This window comes from Numida meleagris, chromosome 18, assembly GCF_002078875.1.
Source record: "Numida meleagris isolate 19003 breed g44 Domestic line chromosome 18, NumMel1.0, whole genome shotgun sequence".
Taxonomy (NCBI): Eukaryota; Metazoa; Chordata; class Aves; order Galliformes; family Numididae; genus Numida; species Numida meleagris.
In genome coordinates this window covers 3,315,735-3,340,648 of record NC_034426.1, presented here as the reverse complement: position 1 = coordinate 3,340,648, position 24,914 = coordinate 3,315,735, and the positions used below count along the sequence as shown (strand labels likewise).

At 53.3% G+C, this 24,914-nt stretch overlaps 2 protein-coding genes and 1 long non-coding RNA gene across 5 annotated transcripts in view; 1 reads left to right on the top strand and 2 right to left on the bottom strand.

The window, feature by feature from the left end:
- Window positions 1–7,320, bottom strand: part of P2RX1 (purinergic receptor P2X 1) — a 10,929-nt gene extending 3,609 nt beyond the window's left edge. Inside the window, exons 1-8 of one of the 2 annotated variants that reach the window (XM_021416051.1) lie at window positions 7,167–7,320; window positions 6,046–6,144; window positions 3,956–4,169; window positions 1,860–2,007; window positions 1,327–1,398; window positions 1,009–1,078; window positions 586–682; window positions 272–352 (exon numbers count right to left, since the gene is read on the bottom strand). In XM_021416051.1, the coding sequence (XP_021271726.1) occupies window positions 272–352; window positions 586–682; window positions 1,009–1,078; window positions 1,327–1,398; window positions 1,860–2,007; window positions 3,956–4,092 (605 nt within the window). In that variant the 5' untranslated portion in view covers window positions 4,093–4,169; window positions 6,046–6,144; window positions 7,167–7,320. The remainder of the gene's footprint in view (window positions 1–271; window positions 353–585; window positions 683–1,008; window positions 1,079–1,326; window positions 1,399–1,859; window positions 2,008–3,955; window positions 4,170–6,045; window positions 6,145–7,166) is intronic. The other variant, XM_021416052.1, reaches the window with a different exon arrangement.
- Window positions 7,329–8,602, top strand: LOC110407865. Its single transcript, XR_002444061.1, has 2 exons — window positions 7,329–7,407; window positions 7,628–8,602. It is a non-coding gene; the product is annotated as an uncharacterized LOC110407865 (long non-coding RNA).
- The window catches only part of ATP2A3 (ATPase sarcoplasmic/endoplasmic reticulum Ca2+ transporting 3), a 36,860-nt gene continuing 20,312 nt past the window's right edge, over window positions 8,367–24,914 (bottom strand). The window contains exons 9-22 of one of the 2 annotated variants that reach the window (XM_021416040.1): window positions 23,141–23,229; window positions 21,634–21,736; window positions 21,195–21,326; window positions 20,412–20,537; window positions 19,070–19,288; window positions 18,248–18,583; window positions 17,957–18,177; window positions 17,277–17,479; window positions 17,111–17,196; window positions 16,876–17,009; window positions 16,540–16,657; window positions 15,578–15,695; window positions 14,017–14,089; window positions 8,367–11,851 (exon numbers count right to left, since the gene is read on the bottom strand). In XM_021416040.1, the coding sequence (XP_021271715.1) occupies window positions 11,776–11,851; window positions 14,017–14,089; window positions 15,578–15,695; window positions 16,540–16,657; window positions 16,876–17,009; window positions 17,111–17,196; window positions 17,277–17,479; window positions 17,957–18,177; window positions 18,248–18,583; window positions 19,070–19,288; window positions 20,412–20,537; window positions 21,195–21,326; window positions 21,634–21,736; window positions 23,141–23,229 (2,034 nt within the window). In that variant the 3' untranslated portion in view covers window positions 8,367–11,775. The remainder of the gene's footprint in view (window positions 11,852–14,016; window positions 14,090–15,577; window positions 15,696–16,539; window positions 16,658–16,875; window positions 17,010–17,110; window positions 17,197–17,276; window positions 17,480–17,956; window positions 18,178–18,247; window positions 18,584–19,069; window positions 19,289–20,411; window positions 20,538–21,194; window positions 21,327–21,633; window positions 21,737–23,140; window positions 23,230–24,914) is intronic. The other variant, XM_021416041.1, reaches the window with a different exon arrangement.

Below are 24,914 nucleotides of genomic sequence, written 5' to 3'. Positions count from 1 at the left end.
GGGAAGGGAAGGGAAGGGAAGGGAAGGGAAGGGAAGGGAAGGGAAGGGAAAGAGATTAATTTCAGCAGCCCCCTTTTCTGCAGCCACCGGCTAAGCTGGGACAGATTTGAAAGGGAAATGTTCATCTCCACCAGCTCATCTAGACGGATGTGGCAGTCAGACCATCCTGAGCTGGCGGGTGGGGAATGCTATCCTACATGCAGGCAGCTGTACCCATGGCTTCCTGTTAGGGCCATGGCCAAGCAGAAGTCCTCCCCCAGACCAGCCTTACCTGGACACTTTGAACTTGGGGAAGGTGATACTGTTCTTGATGAACAAGGTGAACTTCTCCGCTTCTGACAACAGGGCAGGGCTGAAAAACACAAGTGTGGGCACATGTCCACGGCAAGGGGGAAAAGGGCTCTGTGTGTACTGGGAGGTGCTTCATGGTTGTCCATGGAGGTGGGAGATGGAGCTCATGGCAGAGCACGATGTTGCTGTGAGGGCAGAGAGAACAGAGCGGGGCCACAGGGCCATGTGCAGAGCCCAGGATTGTTCTGCTGACCTCAGCAGGGTGGGAAATAGGGCAGCAGCATCTCTGCTTACTTGGGGACGTGGTAATCAACTTCAACAGGGCACCAGCCGAAGATTTCACAGGTCTTCACGGAAGTGTTGAAATTAACGCATTTGCCTGTCATGATTCCTGTGGGATAGAGATGGCTGCTCACATCCCTGGACGCTGGGGAACCCAGCTTAATGCTGGGATTTAAGGGATCTGGCTGGAGTTCCAGCTCTGCCAGAGATGTCCAAAGCACTACATAGTCAGTTCTTTGCTGCCTCTCTATAAGAAGGGCAATTAATTGTGGCCAGTCAGCTGGCTGAAAGCTATCAGTTTGGGGAAAACATCCAATTGCCTTGACTACTTTTGTCAGGAAGGGTTTTTGCAGCTCAGCCATTGTTTGGAAAACAGGACTAGCCCCAGTGGGACCCTCTCCCAGGATGTTGCACCACAGCAGCAGGTGACCGTACCTTGTCCCTGGCGGCCGTATGTCCCCTTACTGCAGTCGCTGTCCCGGCTGCAGAGACCAGCATCCGGCAGCTGTTTGGAGAAAGGCACTGAGCATTGTGTCCCAGCCTCATACCCGCGCTTTCTGTCTGTTTGTCCCATCCTAGGGACAGAACTCATTCATACAACTCTTTCCAGCCAAGAGCATCCAAAGTAAGCAGGGAAAAGAGGAGGATTTTTTTTTTTCAGCTCCTCACTGTCAAAATTACTTCCTCAGCATCACCACCACAACCTCCCAAGTTACAGAAGCTGTGAGCACTGAAGGAAGCTGGTGTGCTTACCTCAGGGCAGGTTCCTTGTTTCTGTCCAGGTGTGATAATGAAGTTGGTCATCACCACAAAAGAACTGTCCCCCTGCAGAGACACAGCCAAGGAGCTGATGAGTGGCACACTGTTTTTTGGTGGTTCCTCTACAGAGGAGCCTGTCCTGGTGGCCCAGGGGACACCAAAGCCACCAGGGCCTGGCTGGGCAGGTGGCTTCTTCCTCCTCAAACATGGGTTGTCCTTGGGGTGCTGTGGTGTCACCAGCCCCAGGGATGGCACAGGACCCTTTCTTCCAAAGGTGCTTGTCTGGAGGCATTGTAGGAACTTTGATCCCTGGTTAGTTGGCATTAAGCATGCCCCATCAACCCTGGTGAACCCCAGGCATGGGATGCTCACAGGGATGCTATGTGGGCAGGAGGTTGTGGTGGGAGCCTCTTGCTTTGCACCATGGAATATCCAAGCCATGGGTGACCCCACGGAAAGCCCACATGGTGCATGGGGAAATTCCTGGTTGTGGTGACAGCAGCCCCCAGTCCCTCCTGCCCCCTTACCTGGGGTGGGAAGACATAATCCACCACGTCCCAGATGTGTGGACCCAAGGTGCTCTCGTTGGTCAGTGTCAGGCCCTTGAGCTTCACTGAAACGGAGCTGATGATGCTGTCCTGTGTCTGGTAGCCCTTCTCGTAGAGGAAAACCCACCTGGGTGGGGAAAGGCAACTGGGTGAGGATGGCAGTGTGGGCACACGAGGCACCCTAGGACAGTTCAGGATGACAGACATCATGGGAGATGAAGGCAGATGTTGCAGGCGCATCTCTGTGGCTCAGGTACCATCACCGGGGGGGATATTTCCCAAATTTCCTCTTGCTGGAGCTCTCCCACTCTGTACTCAAGGCATGTGCTATAGCTGCAGGACCCGACCTTTGCCTTAAGCTCATTTAATTCGGGATGTGCGATGCATTTTGTGGCTGTGGGCACACGAAGGCAAATGGAGCAGGATCCATAGGCATTTGCGATCAAATCTTTGCAGCAAAGGCTGCAGGATGCCTGCATCTCCTGGCTGGTGGCTGGGTCCAGCTCCTGGCACTTTTTAACCCAGGGCATAAACAAGCTGCCACTGGATTCGCTCTGACTCGGGGAGACTATAAACACAGGCAGGCGACCATTCTGAGTAGCGTTCCCGGCACTAAAAAAGGAGCGGTCTGGTTTTCGTCCCCGCCTGGAGCTCTGCCCTGCGGCTGCCGGCCCTTCTGGGGACATCATGGGGATGATGCTTTCCGGTGTGCCCTGAGACAAGAGAGCAGCACCCGAAGATGGAAGCATAAATCCACGCAGTGCTGAAGAACTCATCTTTTTCGCCCTAAACTGTACTGGGTTGTTCAATTTATACTGCACATCTTCTCCAAGCTGTGTGCTGGGAGCCCCATGGTCCTACATTTGCCTCCATCCTGCATGCACACAGGGGCTGGAGGGACCCAGCGTCTCCTTGGGCAGAGAGAAGAGCCATCAAGCATGGAGCTGTGGGAGATGCTGGACCTTCCTCTGTGCTCACGTCCCTGCTGATGGCATTACAGCAGCACTGTGCCAGCGTCCTCCTCTGTCCCTGGGCATCACTTCCCCAAGTGCTGGTATTTTGGTCTCTCCCTGCTGCCCGCCCACTTTTAGCTGGGTTACTTAAGCCGCAGTTCCTTAGGAAATCCTGTGGCGAGCAACTGCCCCTGTGTGTTCGCCGTTTGCCTGCAGTTTGGGCTGGTGAGCTGGGCAGGAGTGAAGAGGGGTTCCACTCCATGAAGGGCAGCCCCAGGGTGCTCCTCCCAAATTCCAGGGACAGTGGGGAGAGACCGCAATAGACACTGTTGCTCCCGGGCACTCCGGTCTAGCTCTAAGTTCCATGTCCAACAAATACCCACTTTTTCCCCAGTCCTTACTCTACTTTTCCCACTGTGCCAAGTCCCCCCTGTCTATACAAACCTCTCACATGGATCCTTCCTGGCCACAGGTGCTGCTCTCCAGCCCGTTAATGCACAGCAGTGATTCCTGCATCATTCCCAACCCTCATGCCCCATAACACAGCACCTTGTGCTGGCAGATCCCTATTGCAGAAAGAATGCTGATGGTTGGAGCCAGCTCTGAGCAGCTTTACCAGCCCCAGAGCACCCGAGAATGTGTGTCCCCACTTAGTTCCAGCCCACTTGCCCCTTCTGTGCCCTGTTTTCAAGCTGTTCTTGGGGCTGCCTCCTACAAGCAAAGGAAAACAGGGCCCTGGAGCGTGGCCCCCAGCAGCTAGGGAGGGCACAGGGAAATTTATGGTCCTGTCTGCAGCCACTTGGGTCTCACAAATCACCGCGCCGGCTCCAGCTGCTTCTCATTTTGTATGAAGGAAAATAAAAATAACAACAGATTCTCAGGCCGGCAGCCAGCAGCTGGAGCAGAGCAGAGGGCGGCTCAGCGAGCGCCGGGGCTGGGCAGAGCTCGTGGCTCTGCGCCGCTGGGATGGGAAGGATGTGGGGAGCAGCCCCACAGCACAGGGTGACCACGACATGGGAATGCAATGCCGTCACCATTAACCCCCCCACGCTGGGATATGGGGGAGATGGGAACCTCCTTCCTCTCTCTGTTCCTATTTCTCATTTAGGAAAGCAAGCTCACCCTATGATGTACGCCAGGACGATGAGCTGGATCAGCCGGAAGGTCAGTCCCACCTTCTTGTTCCGCACCAGCACCATGCGGGGGGTGTCATACTCGAAGAGGAACGAGGCCACCTTGTCCATGCATCGCTGCCCCATGGCCACTCCAGGGCTGTGCTGCTGGCCCCAATGCTTGCCACCGCCACGAGGCTTGGGCTGTGCCCGCCGTCACTCCTCTGTTTGCAGAGGGATTAAAAAAAAAAAAATAGAATGATAAGGATTAAAAAAAAATGCTATCGGTGGTGCTCTGTGCTCAGCTGGGCTGTCGGGCTTCCTCCTTTGCTCGGAGACGGGTTTTCCTCTTCCTATAAGTGCTGGGCTGGGTGCAGCGGTGCCCTACATGGTGCGGGGGTGGGACGGGTGCTGGAGCCCTCCCTGGGGCGGGGGGGGCTCGGGGGCAGCGGGGAGCAGAGGCACCCCAGAGTTTGGTGCTGATGGTCCACGGGGTGGATTTGGGCTGTGGGTCTCCCACTCTTGTCCCTAACCTATATCCCACTCCATGTCCCGAAGGCCTCCTCTGTCCCCATGTCACTGCGCTAGATGGGGGTGCAGGAGCCCCAGCCCAGCACTGGGCACCCAGCCATGGGACCCCAGCCTGGCTCCCTTCCACAGCTCGGCTGCCCCGCCGGGACTTGGCTGCTCCCCAGCACTCACATGGGCTGAGCCAGGCACTGTGAGGCATCTCCAGCATTTCCTGAGAGGCATGGCTGGGAGCGGGGCTGGTGGGATGCAGGCAGGGATGCTGCAGGTGGGGGGGCATCATGGGCAGGGGCTGGATCCCTATGTGCTGGGCTGAAATTCAGGGCCTGACACCGCTGCGGTGGGCAAAGCACAGAAGTGGTGGCTGCAGGACCCCATACCTGCACTGCATCCCATCAGCCATTCCCTGCGGTGGGGGGTCCTTTGCTGGGGAGTAGCTGGGGGAAGTTTTGGGGTGTTGCCTCTAAAGTTCCCCAACAATGCCAGCACTCCCCGCCATACCCCTGCCAGCACAGGGGACAGCTCCCAGACAGAGCTGGGGGGCACTGAGGAAGGATCATGGCTCTGCTTTGCCTCTCTCTTGGGGAAACACTTTTGAAAACACAGAGAAATTTCCCCTGATGGGCTGAATCTTCCAGAACATTCCTGTTAGCATCACCTATTGCCCTTCACTTGGCATTGCGCTGCCGTTGGCTGAGCACGCTGCCACCCCACAAGCACAAAGCGAGCAGAACAAATCCATGAACACTGCGGGAAATGGGGTGCGTGGGAGAAACCCAAAGCCACGAAGCCCGAGGCCCAGGATCAGATGCTCAGTGGCATGATTGCATCCCGACCCCAACCGACGTAGAAGCAGCCATGCAAAGAGCCAAAAGCAATGCAAAGAGCTGATGCTAATCATGTAAGATTGAAGGCCGATACCGCTATCGAGCGGAGCAGGCAAACCTTATAAGCTGAGATATCTGTCAGGAGAGCAGCAAATAACTTACTGTATGAAACGAGGCCTTTTAGGGAAGGCGCTTCACCCCTGCCAAAGCCATGGGGATAATGAAAATAGGACAGCTAAATTTAACAGCAAAATGACTTGTAAAAGAGTCACTTCCAACCTTCTCCCTGGTACTTGGAGTCAATAAAATGGTTATAACATGGATTTAGCAAAAATAGTTTCCATCGGGAGATAATGGGCACCACCCAGCATAGTGTCCCTTGGAGCCACATTGCAACGCGCGTGCAGCACCCAGCACCATGCCTGCAGCACCCAACCGTTGGCCATTCAGCACCCAAAGCTCGCCTAGTGCACCTGGCCCACATCACGGCGCTCACAGCTTCCTGGGCTGAACGCTTGCTAAATGACTTTATGGCACGGAGTGTGATGGCATTGCCAAGCTACCTGGCTCCATAACAATGCGAGGCGGCACCGAGCGGTGCCAGCTGGTTGGCATATCTGCGTGCCATCAGCATTGTTTGCAGTGATGCTTCCCCTGCAGACAACCCTGCAGCCTGCCAGATGGTGGCCGTAGGGAAGCACTGTGCGTGCGTCCATGAATTAAATTGTGTTTGTATGGGACGTACCTGCCCCTGGGCTGTGGCTGCCTGCAAAACTTCACTGGGTTCCTGGAGCCATGCTGTTGTGCAGGTGCTGGGGTCTCCGTGCCGGACTGGGGCTTCCCTCTGTTTGCATAAAGTTCTCTGGTGAATATATAACTGCAAGGGCTAACAAAAAGATAGTTAAAAAGAACAACAGTGAAGACAGAGCACAAAACTGGGCAGAGGTGAGGACAGCGAACCCATCAGCTCCACTCTGGGAGGCAAAAAAGCACTAACACAGCAAACATTGCATTAACACCTCAATGTTAGCACTTAGGACCAGGCTGCCTAAATGCTGGGTCAGGGCTAGGGTTAGGGTTAGGGCCACACTCCTCGCCTGGCACTGGCCAGCCCCCAGCACCAGGCTTGGTTGCATCCACTGTCCCCATCAGCTCCGAGGGCTGGAAGCAACCCGAGAGCATCCTGGCTGCACTGCTCCTCCTGCCCCTGCTCATTGCACAGCCTCTGCTTGGGGCTGCCCAGAGGAAAAGAATAAAAGAGTATTTTTAATGGGGACATCTGGGAATGTGAGGGCATCCTCACTTCACAATGAAACCTGGACCACCAATTTGCTGCTGGGGTACAAAGAGGGGGTCTGAAAGCCTCCACACGTACCCTCATCCCAAAAAGCAAAGCTGGGGTTGGCGCTACCAAGGCTTTCCAGGCTCTCAGGCATTGCTTTTCCAAAATATTCTGGGGCGGGGGGGGCTGGAAATAATAATAGATGAAGCTCATTACACAATCCAGACTCACGCTTGGCAGCTTCCAGCGTGGAGCTCTGAATTTCAGCACAAAAAATGTGCAGCACGCTGCAAATGTGGGGGCCGGGGGGAGAGAAACACAGTGACAAGTGGGGTGGAAATCCAGCAGTGGGTGCAAGGGAGACCTGTGCTGGCTGAGGTCACCGAGCAGAGTCCCTGCATGTTGGTGGCTGCTCCCAGCAATTTTGGCTGCCCCGGGCCCTGTGCTCCCGCTGGCTGGAGGAGATGCTCCCACCACCCATAGAAAGGGCAGGGAAAGAAAAACCTAAAACTGGCAGATGCAAACAAGCGAGGGCTACGAAACGGCATGTTCAGCTTTCTTTCCAATTTTAACTTGTCCTTGACCTCTCTTCGCTCCTTCCCAGCAGCGCTGGCTCTGCTCTGCACAACGCCCCAGTGCAGCCGGACAGACGGATGTTTTTGGTGGTGCTCAGCCCTTGGCAGAGGTGTTTGCATCCTGGGTTGCCATGGCAACCCTCATCCCTGGTTGCGTGCTTGGCAGCTGCAAGGCAAGCGAGTGACACTGGGATACCAAGGGCAGCGATGGGTTTGGTGCATCCACACTCTGCCAAAGGCTTCCCGTGGGGTACAGAGGCTCCTGGGGTATTGTAGGGTTAGCACCCGCTCTGGGTATTGGGCTCCCATGGCACACACTGCCTCCTTGGAGAAAGGCGCAGCAATAAGAAAGGGGTTTGGGGGGATTTTGTGCTCACTACGCTCCCAGGAGCAGCTGCATTGGGTTGGTTCAATGGTCCCGCTGGCATGGAGGTGGCCCTATGACAGGCTGCATTTGGTGCATTTGGCAGGATGATGCCAACCGATGTCCTCTTCCGAAACCCTTCATGCGTGCTCCATGGCTCTCTCTGAGCCCTTCCTCAGGACTCTCATCAGCTTTGCAGCTCCTTTCTCCTCCTCGTTGCATCGGGAAGGGGCACATGGGGCCACATCAAAGCAGAAATACACGTGGAAGGACGCACTGTGAACTCTGATTTGGTCCAAAGCACAATGTGGCAAGATTTTCCATGCAAGACATGACGAGAAGAGCTTTGGGTGATCTGGGGCCATGAGTTTCCATCTCCAACTGTTCCGTTCCACTCCCCAGCAGAGGCCAAATGCTTTCATTATTCCTTCTTTATTAATTATTTCTTTTGGAGATCATTGCAGGGCTTATCCAAACCTCCTCAGCCGGGGTAGTTAAGGTGAGGACTATTCTGGATGCAGTCAAAATTAGCACTGCTATTTGTACTGCAAATTAGCTGGTACTTTAAAAATTCCCAAGTTGGATCGTGCCACTTCTTTCACTTCGCCTTTTGTCGTCCGATGCCAGAGACAATCTCAGCTCCATTTCTAGTTTGGCTGCCCTGAGAACCCACAAGAAATCCCAATCTGGTGAGCACAGCTCCTTTTAGGGCTGAAGAATGCCCTCAGACACCGCGTGCAGCTCCGCGGGCTCCCAGCTGCCCCCCAAACCCGCCACGGGCGGGCAAGGGCAGAGGGGAGAATGGCAAAAAGAAAAGCACAGAAAACACGGAAGATCCACCATCGTCCAGTAAAATTGCTTTTATTTCTGTAATTTCCTAAGTATAAAACAAATCAGCCCAATATTGTGTGAACAGAGTGGTCGGCGTGCATGTGACGGCAACAAGCCTGCTGGCTGCGCCGCGGGCACTAGGACACGACGTTAGAAGCGATAATTGAGTGGAAAAATATCTCTCATATAATAAAATAGGAAACCTCATTTCTTTCAGTTCTACCCCTCAGGTAACACCCTCCCCCCACCCCAGATATAGTGATTTACCTCTCGCTACGAAGCACAAACTCAGATTCTGGATTTGCTGTGGGCATCCCATATCAATCCACGAGCACATCCCCAGGCTGTAGGCATGCTATGGGCTCGCTGCTCGTCCTCCATTGGGTCCCATGTGCCCAACCTGAGCCCCTATCGCTGCCGCTCCATGCAGATTTAGGCTCGCTTAATGACCTGCACCTACCCAAAGCTGAGTGGCACCAATAGGGCAGGACCAGGGCTGGGTGACCCTTTGGCATCTCGGCTAAAAGACAGAGTCATGCCGGATATGGACCAAAACCACAGTAAATCTCACTGTGATGCTCTTGGCACTGGGACCTCTCATTTGCATTAACACCATCACGTAATAAATCCCTGCTCTACCATTCATCCTCACCCAAGCACAAGGGAAAAAGAATCTGGTCTGTGGATATTCTCCTACTTCATTAAAATATCTGGACCATAAAGCCTCTGTCACCAAAAAGAATGGAGTGAAACCCGACCAGAGGGGGCGAGAAATTAAATGATGGGGGAAAAAAGAGACGTGGTTCAACCAGTGAGAAGGGGAAATGGGATGCCTGCTCTGGGTTTCCTGCACTCACCACCTAGTTCTGAGATGGATCTGGAAGTTCACAAGGAGAAGGCAAACACAGTTGGCTGCTGCCAGGAAAACAAGCCTTTGGATGGGGCTCTGCTCTGAGTTCTTGCCCACAATGGCTCATGTTTGGTAACTCACAATGCAGCCAAATAGCAACACAATGGCACAGCACTGCCTGGGCTTGCGGTGGCATGGTGTAGGTCAATGGTAAAGAACCCAAACTTGGCTTCACTATTAACAATGAACTGACCCAAACATGACCTCTTCCAAACGCCTTCTGCTGGTGGGCGCAGAGGATGTCTGCTACCATCACCCCAAGCTCTCTGGCATCACAGGAGATCAAGTAAAAATCACAGAATCATAGAATTGTAGAATCATCTGAGTTGGAAGGGACCTTTAAAGGTCATCTGGCCCAGCAGGAATTTAATAAAGAGTTAAAGTGCCATGATTTCATCTCTCTGAGATTCTTTAATTCTCCATACATATTAGAGATTCCTATCCATCATCACTCAGTGCTCACTACTGGGACCTTTGCACACACACACATCTTTGGGTCAAATTAACAATCCCACAGCAGCCATTAGGCTCAGGGTGAGCAGATGAACTGTGCAGGTTCCCTCAGGTGGGACGGACAGATGGACGGACATGTCCCACAGGGAGGCACTGGGCAGCTGAAAACCTCACCAGAGCCTACCGACCAGGCTGCAATGCTCTGAATCAGCTCCGACCTCTCCCAAATTAACTTCCAGCCCCAGAGAAACTGAAGAACGTCTCTGAAGTCCCTGAGCTGGAACAGGATGAAACATTGTGCTGACATTGGGCGCTGGATGAAATTCCTGCTGGGTATCACCCTGCACAGAGAACTGGGGATGATCTGTACCAAACCACAGTGAAATCCACCCATTTTGTGAAGGGCAAAACCCACACCTGCAGCCCTATGGAAGCCCTGTGGAAGGTTGAAGCCGTACCTGGGGCATGCCCTGTTCCTCTGCACCGGGCTGAGTCTCATTTGTGGGGATAATTGCCCTTTAAGAGGAATTGGTTGTCCCCATGGGATCACCAATTAACTCAGTTAGACATAATGTTTGAAAAATAAAACTTCTTCAAGACAAAGTATAATAATATTTTTAAAAAATCAGCAACAACCTTCTTCTAACCACAGAGTAACTATAAAGATCTTTCTAAAGAGCTCCATATTAAAATTCCGTGAATACATTATATATTAAATACAGTAACAACATCTCATGCAAGGTTTTCTGTACAATTAGATCAGCTCAGTAGTATAACAATTCTGTACATTCCCATTGGTCTGGGGGCTCTGCTCATCTTTGTCAATGCTGGTGATGGAGAAAAGAAAGAAGGATGGCTTCTGCTCGTAGTGCCCAGGGCAAGGTGTGCTCCTGCCCATGGGAAAGGGGAACAAGAAAAGCACTGGAAGCTTTTAAGAGGCAAAAAAAGGGAAAGAGCAAGATGCTACTGCAAAGCCTGGCTCTAGTGCTGGTGGGTCCTCCAGGCTGGGATTGAAGAGAAAGCAATGGTAGAGGGGAGCTAAGCATCACCAGGATGGATCGCGGGGAGAAGGAAGGGAAACGGGAGGGAGCGCGTGGGGAGCTGGGATGGATGACCCACCCTGCAGCTCAATGGACTGAATCCCAAAATCACCCTGATCCACCACCCCCCACTGCAGCCTGCGCCATCCTCCTAGAGGAAACCACCAAGCCGGTGCCCTACCAAGCGGTGCTGCTGGGGGACGTTCTGTACAAGCATACATTCATTCCCATCCTGATGGCGGATGTCAGGGATGTGCTGTGCAAGACAGTGGGGTTCCCCATAGCAGAGGACACAAACTCACGGTTCCCCTAAGGACTTAACGCTCTGTGCACTGCTCCTGGCAGGGAAATAATTGAAAATAACTGAGCAAAGGAAGCGTGACCAGGAGCAAGTGGGGACATGAGGACGCCTTGTTCGTCCCCACGCTTGGCTTCAAATGCCTCCAGAGGAGATGGCTGCACCTTGAGCAGTGCCGGTAGGAGCTCACAAGACATCGGATGGAGGGGAACGGACAAGACCACACCACGATTTGGTGTGGGATGAACCTGAGAAGGCAAAGGGCCAGAGGACAGCGGGACAGGGAGACCTCCAGCCTCTGCTGCACACACACACAACCATGGCACCAGCGGTCCTCCAGGACACCTCGCCTTGACGCTGTCCCCAGCACCACTGCACCCCACAGACCCCACCTCACACCTCCCAGACCCCCAACCCCCCCGTGGCTCCCTGCCCTGACTCAGCTCACTGCGCTGGCACAAAGCTTTGCGAGAGGGCCTCCAATGCTGCAGGAACAAATCCCCGAGGAACCACGTTCCGACCACCCCGCGGCCCCGTAGCTCCATCCCCAAGCCCTCCGCCAGCTGGCCAGCGATTGCACTGTTATGTACAGGAAAAGGAAAGCGACGAAACAAAACAAAAAAATCAGGGTTTCTTCTTTTTGACGATTCACCCGCATTTGTCTGGTAGTGGGACACATGCATGTCCTGCTGGCTGCTAGCGGTGGGCACACATGCAAACCCTCAGTCCGAGTTACACGTTTGGGGTCCTTTAGCCTGGAGCATCTCCTTCGTGTCATTCATTTCTTGTCCTCTTCTCCTGAAACAAAGGAAAACAAGAAGAAAAAGCGTTGGTGGGAGTTTGGGAGCCGCTCACGCTGTGTATTGACATCCACGTGCACCTCCAGCACAAGGACCAAGAGACCCATGGCACTTCTACAGCGCTTCTCAAACTAGAAGAGGGAGATTTTGGTTAGATGTTAGGGGAAAACTCTTTTCTCAGAGGGCGGTGAGACTCTGGCACTGCTGCCCAGAGAAGTGTGGGTACCTCAATCGCTGGAGGTGCTCAAGGCCACAGATGGGGCCCTGGGCAGCCTGAGCTAGTGGGGTCAGCCAGCCTATGGCAGGAGGTTGGAACTGGATGATCTTTGAGGTCCCTTCCAATTCAACCACTCTATGATTCTCAGCCTGGGCTCCACAGGTGCCAGTAAGCACAGCAGTGTGAGGCTGAGTCCATTTTCCTGCTTGGGAAACTGCAGCATGGCAGCAGGCTGGCTCCAGCCATTGAACACGTTGCAAAAAACAAGGGAGAAAATTGAGATTTTGGAACGGTCACAGCCCAGGGCTGCAAACGCGTGTCCTGCCTCATCCTGGGGACAGTGCACACTTTCAGGGAAAGGACCAAAAAACAGGACAGAAAGGAGGAAAAAAAATAACAAACAATCCAACTTTTTCCCAACTTCTGCCAAAATTTCTTTCTAGCAATGCTTGCAAGACCCTTTGTACCCTGAGATGAAATGAGCTGTTACTGCAGCAGCATTCCTCAGCTACCTGGTGCTAAACTTCATTGTAAAGCTCAGAGCTACCCACCCAGCACTGCACGGGCACTCCAGGCAGTGGATGGCTCTGTGTTGGTCACAGCCTTCCCCAGCTGCTCTGCACCACAGCTGTGCAAGAGGTGGGTGCATGGATGGGGATGGGGACAGGAAGGGGGCCCAGCTGTACACCGACAGCATCTAACCGCAGCTTCATGCCCCTAAGCCCCAACTGAAGCTCTTGAAAATGTTCCTGTAAGCAAAGTCCCAGCACACATCGTAAGTTCAGTAGGACCCAGGTCCCACAGTGCCCTTAAACTCCTGTAATTCTGCATCCAAACCCTGACAGCTCAGCTCCGAAGAGATCTGCTTGGGGTCTGCCTCGCGTTTGGCTTCAGTCTTAATGTGCTCCCATAAAGGGTGATGCTGCAGGGACGCAGCCCAGCATGGATCCCAGGGAGCTGCTGCAGCCCGGGGGCTCTGACAGTCACACATCCCCTGCAGAGAGCCCCAGAGAAAGGGACATCCTCCTCCCTCCCCCACCATCTGCAGACGTGGGTCTGTGATGGGGATGTTGCTGCAGCTTTACAGTGAGCGAGCACAAGGATTTTGGTCCCCGCACATGGGGGAGGGCTCTGACTCAGGCTGGGATGGGGAATAGCAAAGTCCTAATGTCCCAGCAAGGATGCTGCTCAGTGCCCTAGATAAGGTGAGGACACCACGGTGGCAACACTGACCCCTGCAATTGGTTTGCTTTGGAGTTTGGACCCCGTGTCTGGGTTCTGTGCCTTTTGAAACCCACTGAGAAAAAGGACTCCTGTAAGATCTGGGCACAAACGTCTGGAAATCCTCCTTCTGCATGACCTGGACTCACAAAGTGCAACACACTTAAACACACAGAGGACAGCAAACACTATTAGGGCAAGAGGTCTTGAGGGCGGCCAGTCCCTGCAGCCACCCAGCGTGCACATGGGGAAAGACCAGGGGGGCCCTGCAGAACATCTCCACCCTCCTGGCCAGGACACCTGCAGGTCACACCATGCTGACCCAGCTCCTGCTCACATTGTTCCCCAAAATGGAGACAGCAGAAATCTCAGTGTACGCATGACAGAGTGGTGGGGTGGGGAGAGGAATGCAGAATATTGAGATCAGGGTGAAAACCTCAATGTAATGGAAACGTGGCTTATCTCAATCTGATCAGCGGAGAAACATTTCCATGCAAAACCTGAATCAGCAAAACTCACAGCTAAACATTGGCAGCCGTCAACCCAGTGCCCTTGGCTATCCCTTTGATTTTGGCCTCTCTGCAGCAGGTCTCATACTTGAGACCAACCCCAAGCCCTGCCTGGCCAAATCTGCTGGGATGCAGTACAGGCAGGTCCCCACAGCACTCAGCAAGGCTTCAGCAGAAGCACAGGCACGTGGGGATGAGACATATGGGGACGCCCACCCTTGCTCTGGAGTCCTGCAGGTTTTCAACCGGTGCTCCCCGCTCCACGTGTTTCTTACTGTCCTGAGAATTCCTGGCAAAAAAATCACAACACCACATTTATAAGTGGCTTTTTTTTCTGTTGCTGTTTGCCAAACTCTAGAGGAATTAGGATGATGCAGGATTTTAATGATTTCTTTTAAATGTGATGATTGAAGCGTGATTTTGCTGTGATTTGAATGGCTGCATCAGAAACCCTTACTGGATAAGACACAGAGCGAGTGGTGGGCATGCACAGCACCATGACCAGGGGGGTTCAGGGTCCCAGGGGCATGGCACTTCAGGAGCATGGCACGGGGGACCAGAAGCAGGGAGCACTCCGAGCTGATGTTAGGCTTCAGGAGGATCGCTCCTTTCCAGAAACCACCTCCAGAAACCTCGCTCGGAGCCGGGTTGTTACAGCAAAACATAAAGTGTGGGAGACAGAAACACTCATCCCCAGAGCACAGATGGTGAAGCGAAGACCAAGGCCATGCATGGGATGTGGCAGCCAAGAACCCAACCAGCTCTCCTACGTCCTAGCCCAGCGCCGTGCCTGAAGACTGCTGCTACATAATGAGATGTGCTGGGGTGATGCACGGCATCCATCAGTCCAATGAGAGATGCAACAATTAAATAATATTACACCAGGAACAATTTCCAACTGCTCTGCAAAAACAAGATCACCTCCACCTCTCGGTGAGCAGGGAAGCTGGTGGGAGAACCCTGGGACCCAGCAATGGCAGAGATAGCAAGCTGCAGATTTTTCTGCCTGCAATAATTTCCAATCCAAGATTTCCCATTTTTCTTGCATTCATGCTGCTCTGGGAGAAACCAAACTGGGCCACCATGATGCCCCAAATCTCTCTCTGGCCAGACCTGACTTTAGCTCTGAAATGCAAGAATTTGGTCCTGAAGGTTTAACTCAGCACCGAGATATCACCCCCAGCAGTGCCTTTTTCAAGAAATGAAAGAAAAAGATGATATCATCCACTCAGAGGGCTGTCCAAACACACGTTGTGATTTACAGCGCCTGGGAACCGCAGACCTGCTGCAAACAGGCTCCCACTGCGCACACCCCGCATAGAGCCCAGCCAATGGCAGCTCCAGTAAAACCAGTTTGTAAGGTGTACAGCTCCTACTAGATCTTAAAATAGAGGTGGCAAACATGAGACAGGGAGAGCCACCAAGGGGTGGAAAAATCAAAGGGACTTCTGTTGGAAACCATTCTTTGATTCCTTTTGCTTTAAAGGAAGGAATCCAGTTCCCAGAGGTTCGAGAGGAGCTGGATAAACACACGTGGCAGATTTATCTGTTGTTCCTGCTCACAGTGAGCATTTCCAGCAGACTGAGTATCAACCACTCTGCCTGGCGTGGCAGCTGGGGAGGAAGGGGTAGGAGAAAAAGTCCCTTTTTCAATAACTGAGAAAGCAGAGATGGATGGGCATGCAGTACAGACAACTTGTGAGTTGTCCCAAGCCGTCACCAACCCAAGCACAGCATCCTGGGGCCGACAACCCAGAGCTGTGCTGCCCATTCTCACCCTCCAGGTGGTTACGGGAGAGGTACTTGAGTCCTTCGTCGAGCAGGATGACGGGCAGGGAGATCTTCAGGACAACCACCCACTGCGGCCAGCTCAGCGGGGTCACTTGGAAGATGAGCTGCAAGGCAGAAAAGGGTTTGATATGTTAATTGGCAAGGAGATGGGATTTATTTTTATTGCAGAGATGAGGTTAGCTTCTGTTGCAGGATATAGATTGAGTAAAAATTGTCCCAGGTACAAGGATCCAGACAGCTCAAAGGGCAGATTTCTTCAAGGACTGTCATCTTTCCAAGAAGAGTCAAAAATGATGCACCTGACTTCTCCCTCAGATGGGGAAAGTGAAGCACAAGCTAGAATCATAACATCATTAAGGCTGGAAAAGACCTCTAAGATCATCCAGTCCAACCGTCCTCCTACCACCAATACTGACCACCAATGCACTGACCATGTCCCCCAGTGCCACATCTCCACGGTTCTTGAACACCTCTGGGGGTGGTGACTCCAGCACTCCCTGGGCAGCCTGTGCCACTGCAGCACCACTCTTTGAGATAAGTTTTTCCTAATACCCAACCTGAGCCCTAGGACTGTATGCACACAGACACTCAGTGGCATTATAAGGGACAATGTCACCTCCTGGGCACAGCGACATACTTGATGGCATATACGCTTAGGTATCAACTGAGGCATCACCAGCCTTGTACCACAAAGGGAGGTGATGTCTCCAAAAGAGCTGCATCACCTCCTGGAGGCAGCTACACAGCTTTGTGCTGACTATAAGGACAGTGTCTGACTTTTGTAAATGCTTGCTGTAGCAGAGTGACTCCTGCTCCTGTGGTGGTTTGAGCCCCAGGATTTGGGGGCATTTGTCCCAGAACCTCCAGACCCACATGGTACCCCAGGGGATGCCCTCAGCCACAAGAGAGGCCCCCAAGCTGCACGCGGAGGTGGCACAGGGCACTCACAGGCATGGGCTTGACGTAGAGGATGAAGAAGTGCAGAGCCATGGACATGACGATGGCCCCCAGCAGCCAGATGTTGAGCCACGGGGGCATTCGCAGCAGTGACTGGTTCTCAGAGACACTGGGAAAGCAAGGGGACAGTGTGAGTGCCAAAAGCCTCCTGGTCCCCACATCTGCCCAAGCTCCTTCACTTCCAGACTGTTCATCTTCAGGCTTTGCCATGATGTGGATCTGGACACCCAACTGGAATGGCTCTGCTGGATAAAGCAAAGCCCTCAGCCCACTAAGAGTTGCCTAAAGAGACCCTACAAGACATGGAACAATCCTGCGGCCACCCACCTGTTCAGAGCATTGCACATTTCGATTGTCACCAGCACAGACAGAGCCATTGTGGTCGGGTATCGAGACTCAAAGATTTCACAGTCAACTCCTTCAAAGATGGGGTTATCTTCGGTGCATCGCATGAAGTTCCTCTGCCAGCACAGGAACCCACCAGTAAATATGTCTTCCCCACCAAGGACAGGGGAACATCACAACCACAGACAAAAAGGAGTAGGGGAAGACTGCAACTCACCAACTGATGGAAGGAGACCTGCGGTCCCTCAGTGTCGTACAAGAACCACCAGGTCGCTGCGCCCACCGTGGCCAGCCCCACGTACACTGTGACCAAGAAAGATCCCTTAGCTGGAGCCTGGCCGCAGTCCCCCTGCCCAGCCCCGTGTGCACCCGCTGTGGCTCACCTCCGATGGCCAGGTAGCGGAAGAAGAGCCATCCACTGATGAGAGGCTCCTTGGGGTTGCGAGGCAGCTTGTCCATGATGTCCAGATCGGGGGGGTTGAAGCCCAGCGCGGTGGCTGGCAGCCCGTCTGTCACCAGGTTCACCCACAGAAGCTGTACCGGGATGAGGGCCTCGGGCAGGCCCAGGATGGCTGTCAGGAAGATGCTGAAGGGAGAAAAGCCAGAGGTGCCGAGTTAGAAAGTGTCTGTGTTGTGAAAGAGGAAAGTGAGCAGGAACACTGGGTTCTAGTGCTCCAAACTCAGTTTAGGGGAACGACTTTTTACATGGTCTAATAGTGATAGGACAAGGCGGAATGGCTTTAAACTAAAAGAAAACAAATTTAGATCAGATATTAGAAGGAAATTCTTTACTCAGAGAGTGCTGAGACCCTGGCACTGCTGCCCAGAAAAGTGTGGGTGCCTCATCCCTGGAGGTGCCCAAGGCCAGGTTGGAAGGGCCCCTGGGCAGCCTGACCTGGTGGGTGGCAACCAGTCCACAACAGGAGGTTGGAACTACAATGTCTTTAAGATCCCTTCCAACCCAATCATTCTGTGATTCTATGGTATGAGCTGGTGACAAATATCAGCACCAAGATACCCAGAACCCCGTCCCCACCGCTGCTGCCTACAACAGGGTTCTTACCACACAACCTCCCCGACGTTGGAGGAGATGAGATAGCGGATGAACTGCTTCATGTTGTTGTAGATGGCCCTGCCCTCCTCCACGGCCGACACGATGGTGGAGAAGTTGTCATCAGAGAGCACCATCTCGGCGGCTGACTTGGCAACAGCCGTGCCGGACCCCATGGCGATGCCAATCTCAGCTTTCTTCAGGGCTGGGGCATCGTTGACGCCATCGCCCGTCTGCATGAAGTCATGATTAAAGCGCTGTGAGGGCAGGGTCCAGGCAGGGAGGAGGAGGCCGGGGACTCACCATGGCGGTGATCTCGTTGAAGGACTGCAGGTACTCAACGATGCGGGACTTGTGCGCCGGCTCAACGCGGGCGAAGCAGCGAGCCTCGCGACACGCCTGCCGCTGTGCCTCTGGGGACAGCTCATCGAACTCCCGGCCCGTGTAGGCCTTGCCAGCCACGTCCTCGTTCTCCGTGAAGATGCCGATGCGGCGGCAGATGGCCACCGCCGTGCCCTTGTTGTCGCCCGTGATCATGATGACGCGGATGCCCGCCTTGCGGCACATCTCAATGGAGGAAGTGACCTCCTTGCGGGGAGGGTCCAGCATCCCCACGCAGCCCACAAAGGTCAGATTGGTCTGAGGGGACAGCACAGATGACACTGACCCCAAGAATACAACCTCATCCTTCCCCACCAGGAAACCACTGTGGGCATGGTGATTCCAAGGCACTTCAGGAGGAAACCTTTGGGATATTTCCCATCAGTGGCTCAGGGGAGCCATCAATGGCACCCATGGACATTCCTCATCAATGGCTCCCCATAACCTCAGTACAAAGGGATGCTCCCATCCCCTCCAGTGCTTCTCACACATTTCTACTACACTCACACCCATCACATCCCACCTGGAGGCCCTCAGGTCTTGGCAGTCACCCCGTGAGGATGGACACCAGTGGGATTGGGCCCTTGGTTTTGGGATCAGCCTCATAGCATGCAGCTCTGCTATGGGAATTGCAGAGAATGAGCTGAGCCATTGTACCACCCAGAGAAACCAAGGGAGAAATACCACTAGGGCAGCTGGAAGCAGGTGGGAATACTTTAGAAATAAGGAGAAAAGCCCTATTACCTCGTAGTGGGCGAAGGTGGTGGAGTCGTGCAACTGCATGGTCTCCCTGCGGACCGGTGCATCATGGGTGGCCAATGCCAGGCAGCGCAGTGTGTCGATGCCCATGCCCCAGTCCCGGATCCTGCTCAGGATCTTCTCCCGCACCGGTGTGGTCAGTGGGACCCTGGCTGTGCCCACACGGACGTGGGTGCAGCGCTCGATCACGCTCTCTGGGGCACCCTGGGAAGGAGGAGGGGGTGAGGAGCTGCCTTCTGGGGGCCATTCCTGGTCTCCTGCCCTCATCACCCCAGCACAAAGCTCTTTGGTGCACAGGAGACAAATCTGGGTGCAGGCAGAGCAATTTCCTCTGTGTGTGAGCTTGGGAACAAAGTGTGAGTGAGGGATGAATGCTATGGGAATATGAATCTGGAGACTAAGCATCTCCTGGCAGCACTGAGCCAGAGGGAGTGGTGACACAAAGTCTGGGAGGAGGAGAAGGGAATCTTCCCAAAATGTGAGCACGAGCACATCCTGGCAGCACAGTGCACTAGGTGGCAGCCTTGACACGAGAGACTGTGGCTGGGAAGGAGGAAGTGGGCTCAGGTTGGTGGGCATGGGATCTGCTCCACGGGGATCTGTCTCATTCCTGCCTCCCCGAGGGGCTCCCACCCCGCTGTCCCCAAAGGGACAAGGGAAGGGGGGCTCCCACCAAAAAAATGTGCTGCCCGCGGGATGCTCACAATGCTTTGTGATTTAGGAGAACATGGCCCTGAGCATCAGAGCATCTCACCCGGTCCCTTTTTGACCCTGATGTTCCTCTTTAATTTAAGACCCGTGATCCCCCTATTGCTGCTCTGAAAATAGCTTGCAAGGATGGCGGCTCTGGGTGGCCCCTACTCGACCTGGAGGACAGAGTTCACCCAGAAGCTCTCTGGGTGGGAACACCAGGACACAATGCTTCTCAGAGGCAGAGGGGAAATTCCTGCTGCATCTTCTCCACTCCTTTCTCTTGGGAAGAAAATGCCCTATAAATACTATTTTATTTCTGGTTACAGTGGAAAGCAGAACCATTTGGGCACTGCTGCTGGCGGTGGTGTCCAGGCATAAAATGTAGAGCCTGAGTTTGGGGCATGGGAAGCTCTTGTGTCCCCAACTCCAGGATGCTCAGCACCTTTTCCTCCTTCTGCACCATTTTACCTCCTTTTTTTCCCCATCACTTTTGCAGACTCCCTCCTTTTTATCACACCACTTTACCTCCAGGACACCCTGGGCAAGCCAAAGCAGGAGACAAACCCAAAAAGCATCACTGCCCCATTAAGCATCAAGTCCCACTGGGGCACACATGAGGGATCTCACCCCATACCTTGACAAACATCTTGCTGCCAGCAGAGTTGTGACCGGGGCCAGTGGGTGTGCAGTACACTGACATGGACTTGCGGTCACGGGAGAACTCCAGGGTACACTCCTTCTTCATCAGATGCTTGATCACCTGTGGAACAGCGCTGCTGTTAATAATTCCAGGAGCAAAATGCCTGGAAAGACAGCAGCTGGTCCTCGTCACCCTACTGTGTCCCCATATCAGCATCACGGTGTCCCCATATCAGCATCATGGCAGCTAAGCCAGCTCCTGGGAGGATGCATCTTGACCCAAAAAAGCCATTCACAGGGCAGCCGAGGCCAATTTGAATTATTTTCCATTGAAGGGAGTGGGGATGCTGCTGTCTACCTTGTTCACTGGCGCCTCTGCATGGCCAAAGTATTTTGAAATTATTATTTTTTGTTGCTAGGAGGGTGTTGTATATGAAAAATACAATGGCACGACACCAAATCCAGATGGGAGATGAAGTGCATTTTAACCAGGAGAGGGAGACACGGCAGAGCCAGAGCAGCAGAACAGGCAGTGCTGGAGATTCGCACACCAGAAATAGACGTGTTTCCACGAGGAAGCCTGGCACCGGCAGGAATTGCAGTGCTGGGAGCTGGGCTTGGTGCACGCTGCAGAGGATGGCTCAGGGTCCCTGCGGTCAGAGCAGACCTGAAGGTTTACTAAGGCTCAACCCCTTAAGAGCTAAGAAATTGCATCCTTGTGCCTGACCAGTGCCTTTATCACCACCCCCCAAGCCCTCCTCTCATCTCCTTCACTCACCGAATTGCAGGCGTTGGCTCGCTCCACCTTGGAGAGTTTGCTGGTGTCCGTGTCGAAGACGTTCATCTTTTCCACCAAGCACGTCAGGGCGGTTTCGGTGGCTTCCCCCACCTTCTCGTAGACTTTTTTTGACTGGAAAGCAGGAAATAACAGAGCTCAAGCTTTGGAGCACATCCCCTCAATGCGTCTCCAACCCAGGATGTCCCACATGGTGTGACAGGATGAAGCCATGGGTTAAACCCAAAGGATGGAGACCAGAAGACACACACCACACGCTGCACCACCACACCCCTGCTTCATTCAGGCTGCACTCAAGGTGGAGAAACCCTTCGCCCAGAAGGGGCAAATTGGGCAAATTTCCACTGGTTTTGCCCCCCATGAAGACCCAAAGGGAAGGGAAAAGCCCACTGGGAGCCCACAGCGACATGTCCCCACATACCTCATTGTAGTCCAGCGAGGAGTCGTTGCAGAGCGCGCAGATGGTAGCCAGCTCCACCAGCCCGTCGTACTGCCCGCACCGCACTGGCTGCTCGTCCTTCAGGCTGCAGGAAGGAAACAACCGCTCAGAGCCCGGCCCTTCACCCAGCTACACAAGAAACAGTGCTTAGCTTCTCCCCATGTAGCCCTTGGGAAATGTGCTGCAAAGATGGGGGGAGAGCCTGGTTCTCATGGTGCAGTGACGCCTGGGGTCATTTTGTGCTTTAAGAAACGGGGCAGGACTGCATGCAGATGAAATAACACGTGGTGCACATGAACTCCTGAAGGGCCCCAGAATAAAAATGGCAGCAGAGAAATCATGACAACTGGAAATGGTGTCGTGCAGACCTTCCGCTCCCCTTTGGTCATCACAGCAGGGGCTGTTAAAGGCTGGATATAGAATCAGCAAGGTTGGAAAAGGTCACTAAGATCACCAAGTCTAGCCACCAACCCATCCCCACCGTAACACTAAACCACGACCCTCAGTGCCATTCCACCCTTTTCTTGAAAACATCCAGGGATGGTTATGAAGGTGATGAACCAGAAAAGGGGCACAGACACCCCGGGGTCTCCACGCGCTCAATGTTCAGAGGAGCTGCAGGACCAGGCTCCTCCCCCCAGCCACCCGCTGCCCCATGGTGGAAATGGCCAGGCACATTTTGGGATGAAACAAAACTGATCCAGACCCCAGGAGAGGTAACTGCAGGTTAGAGCTGTGCAAACTCAGCCGCTCACCCGCTTGCTGGAAAAATAATTTGTCAGGCATTTATTAGGATCAGTTTATTCCACTGCTGGTTCCCAATGGAAAGAACATTTTGGAGCCCTTGTTACAGCTCAGGAGCGGAAAACAGGGAGCGGCCAAGAAAATCTGAAAAATCTGTTTGCACAGGGATGAAAGCACTTCAGGCTGCGTTTTGGTGTTTGAGAAGGCAGAAATACTGGGGATGGCTTTTGCAGCATGTGATGCCCTGTACAGAGCTGGGAAGGGACAGCCATGCTGGAAAAGGCATAGGTAGAAGTGCTGCTGGCCGGGTGCTGCAAATGAACCTGAGAAAGGGAGATTGCAGCCTCAGCAGGGAGCAGACAAGCACAGCCCATCAGTCCTTACTGAACTGAAAAGCACGCACTAGTGCCAGCTTATGACCCGTCTCACATTTTAATGGAGACTCTTACTGAAAGATCAAATTGGCTTTATAAATATTCATGAAATTAACTCTGAAGCTGCAATGAAGTGCAGCCACTGCATGGATGAGCAAAGGGGACCGTGGCAAGGACAGGTCAGGGAGCACCTCCCCACAGTGACAAATGATGGAGACCGTAAAGAAGCTTTTTGCTCCACTCCACGTGCAATACTCAGTGCAAAAACGAACTGATACCCAATACCCAAATTTGCCCACAGCTACAGGGGTGAGACTGGGTTTCCCTGTGCAGCCACCAGCTGCGCCCTGCAGCACAGGGACGATACTCACATCTGTCCCTCGGGGGCGTAGGTGGAGCCGGTGATGCTGAACTCATGCAGGCTGCACTGGGTACCCTCCACCTTCTCCATAATGAACATCTGCATGGGGACAGACAGACACGGAGAGTTAGGCAGCGATTTTCTGGCATGCACCGCTCCCAGCTTCCACATTTGCCTCCTCCAGTTCCTTTTGTTCCATCGCAGAGGAGCGGTGCCCGAGCAGTTTCCAAGCAGCCACTGGTATTATTCTTGGAGCAGGGCTGGGGTTCTGCTGCCCAGCAGGAGGGACAGGATCCGGCCGGCCGCAGGACCCCGTGCCCCCCTTCCCAGCTGGATCCCAGCCACCGGCTTGCGCCGCGCGTTCCCCAGGTTACAGCTTGGTTAATAAAGCCCTGGAGAGTTGTAGAAGTCCCACATGCTCTAATTTGGAGCAAATTTTGCCTTTCAGACACCTTCCAGGCCCACTCTTGCCATTACAGTGAGAACAATGAGACCAAAAGGAATTAACATGCAATAAAAATCCTCCTCTTTCCACCTCCCCTCGGCTCCTCTTGGCACAGCCCCCCAGCACCATCAGCACCACCATCACCACTCAACCTGGCCAGGACAAGGGCACAGCAATGCTGCTGTCTGCCTAATCGTTATTTATGACCCATGCTGGAGCCAAAAAGCAACATAATTAACAAATAACATTGGTTGGATGGAATGCATGCTCCCAGCCAGGAGGCAGCAAAGCCTTCCTCGCTCCACAGTCCTGCCTTGTGGTTTGGGAAAGTGATGCAGGGACAATTACCCTTCATTTCCAGAAGATTTAATTAATTAAAACCTTCCCATGACCCACCATTAAGGCACAGCTGCATTTAGGATGTCAGTTGCTGTGACATTTGCCCTGGGGCTGAGCACTGGCCCGTTCTCCTGGGAACAGAATCTCTGCATCGTTTCATCCAGCTCCATTCCTTGAGCCCTCTGTGCATGGCAAAAAGTGGCAGAAGAGACATGGATCCCCCAGCCACCTACTAACACCCAACGGACTTCAATAAAGAGTCCAAAGATCACTTCTCCTTGGGGCAACTGAGTCGGACACTTGAAACAGAGGCAAAGCACGGCTGAAATTTCCTAAATTGGAGGCTTCAGCAATGCAGCACCTGGGCTGAGACGGCACCAAAAGGGATTTCTGAAGGGAGAACATCCGTTGTGTCTTTTCAAGAAGTCCAGTGCCACTGGCCTGCAAGTGAGCCAACACCTCCTGGCCCCTTCAGAAAGCAGCCTCCCATGCTCAGAAATGCAGGCTGGACTCATATTTATTAAAAATCCTGAAATCATCCACCCCCACCACTGGTGTTTTTGCTTGATACGGGCTCTTTTGTTTTCAAACACAGCTACAAAACAATCAGCACTTCCACAATAGCAACATTCTTACTAGGAAACGAAAAAAAATAAATAAATCATTCCATGCCCTCTATTTTTCCATGCCTATTTAAAATAGGTGCCATGGAACCCACAGCAAACAGAGGTTACATCAGATTTCCTGCCTGCTCCTAGCTTGCACGACCAGCAGACATCACAAGGGTATTTGCAGGCAGAAAAGGGGCATGGTGCAAGTGATAGGTGTCCATTTATATATACTTTCTCTGATATCTTTAAAAAAAGGACTCATCAAAAGGCAGGCGAGGCAGGAGAGCTGTCTGGAGTAGTAGAAGGTTGTAATTAGCGTCATTCACCCATCAGCCAGCCCACGCAGCAGCGTCATTTTCCTCCAACACCAGAGGTGGCCCCGAGCGAGA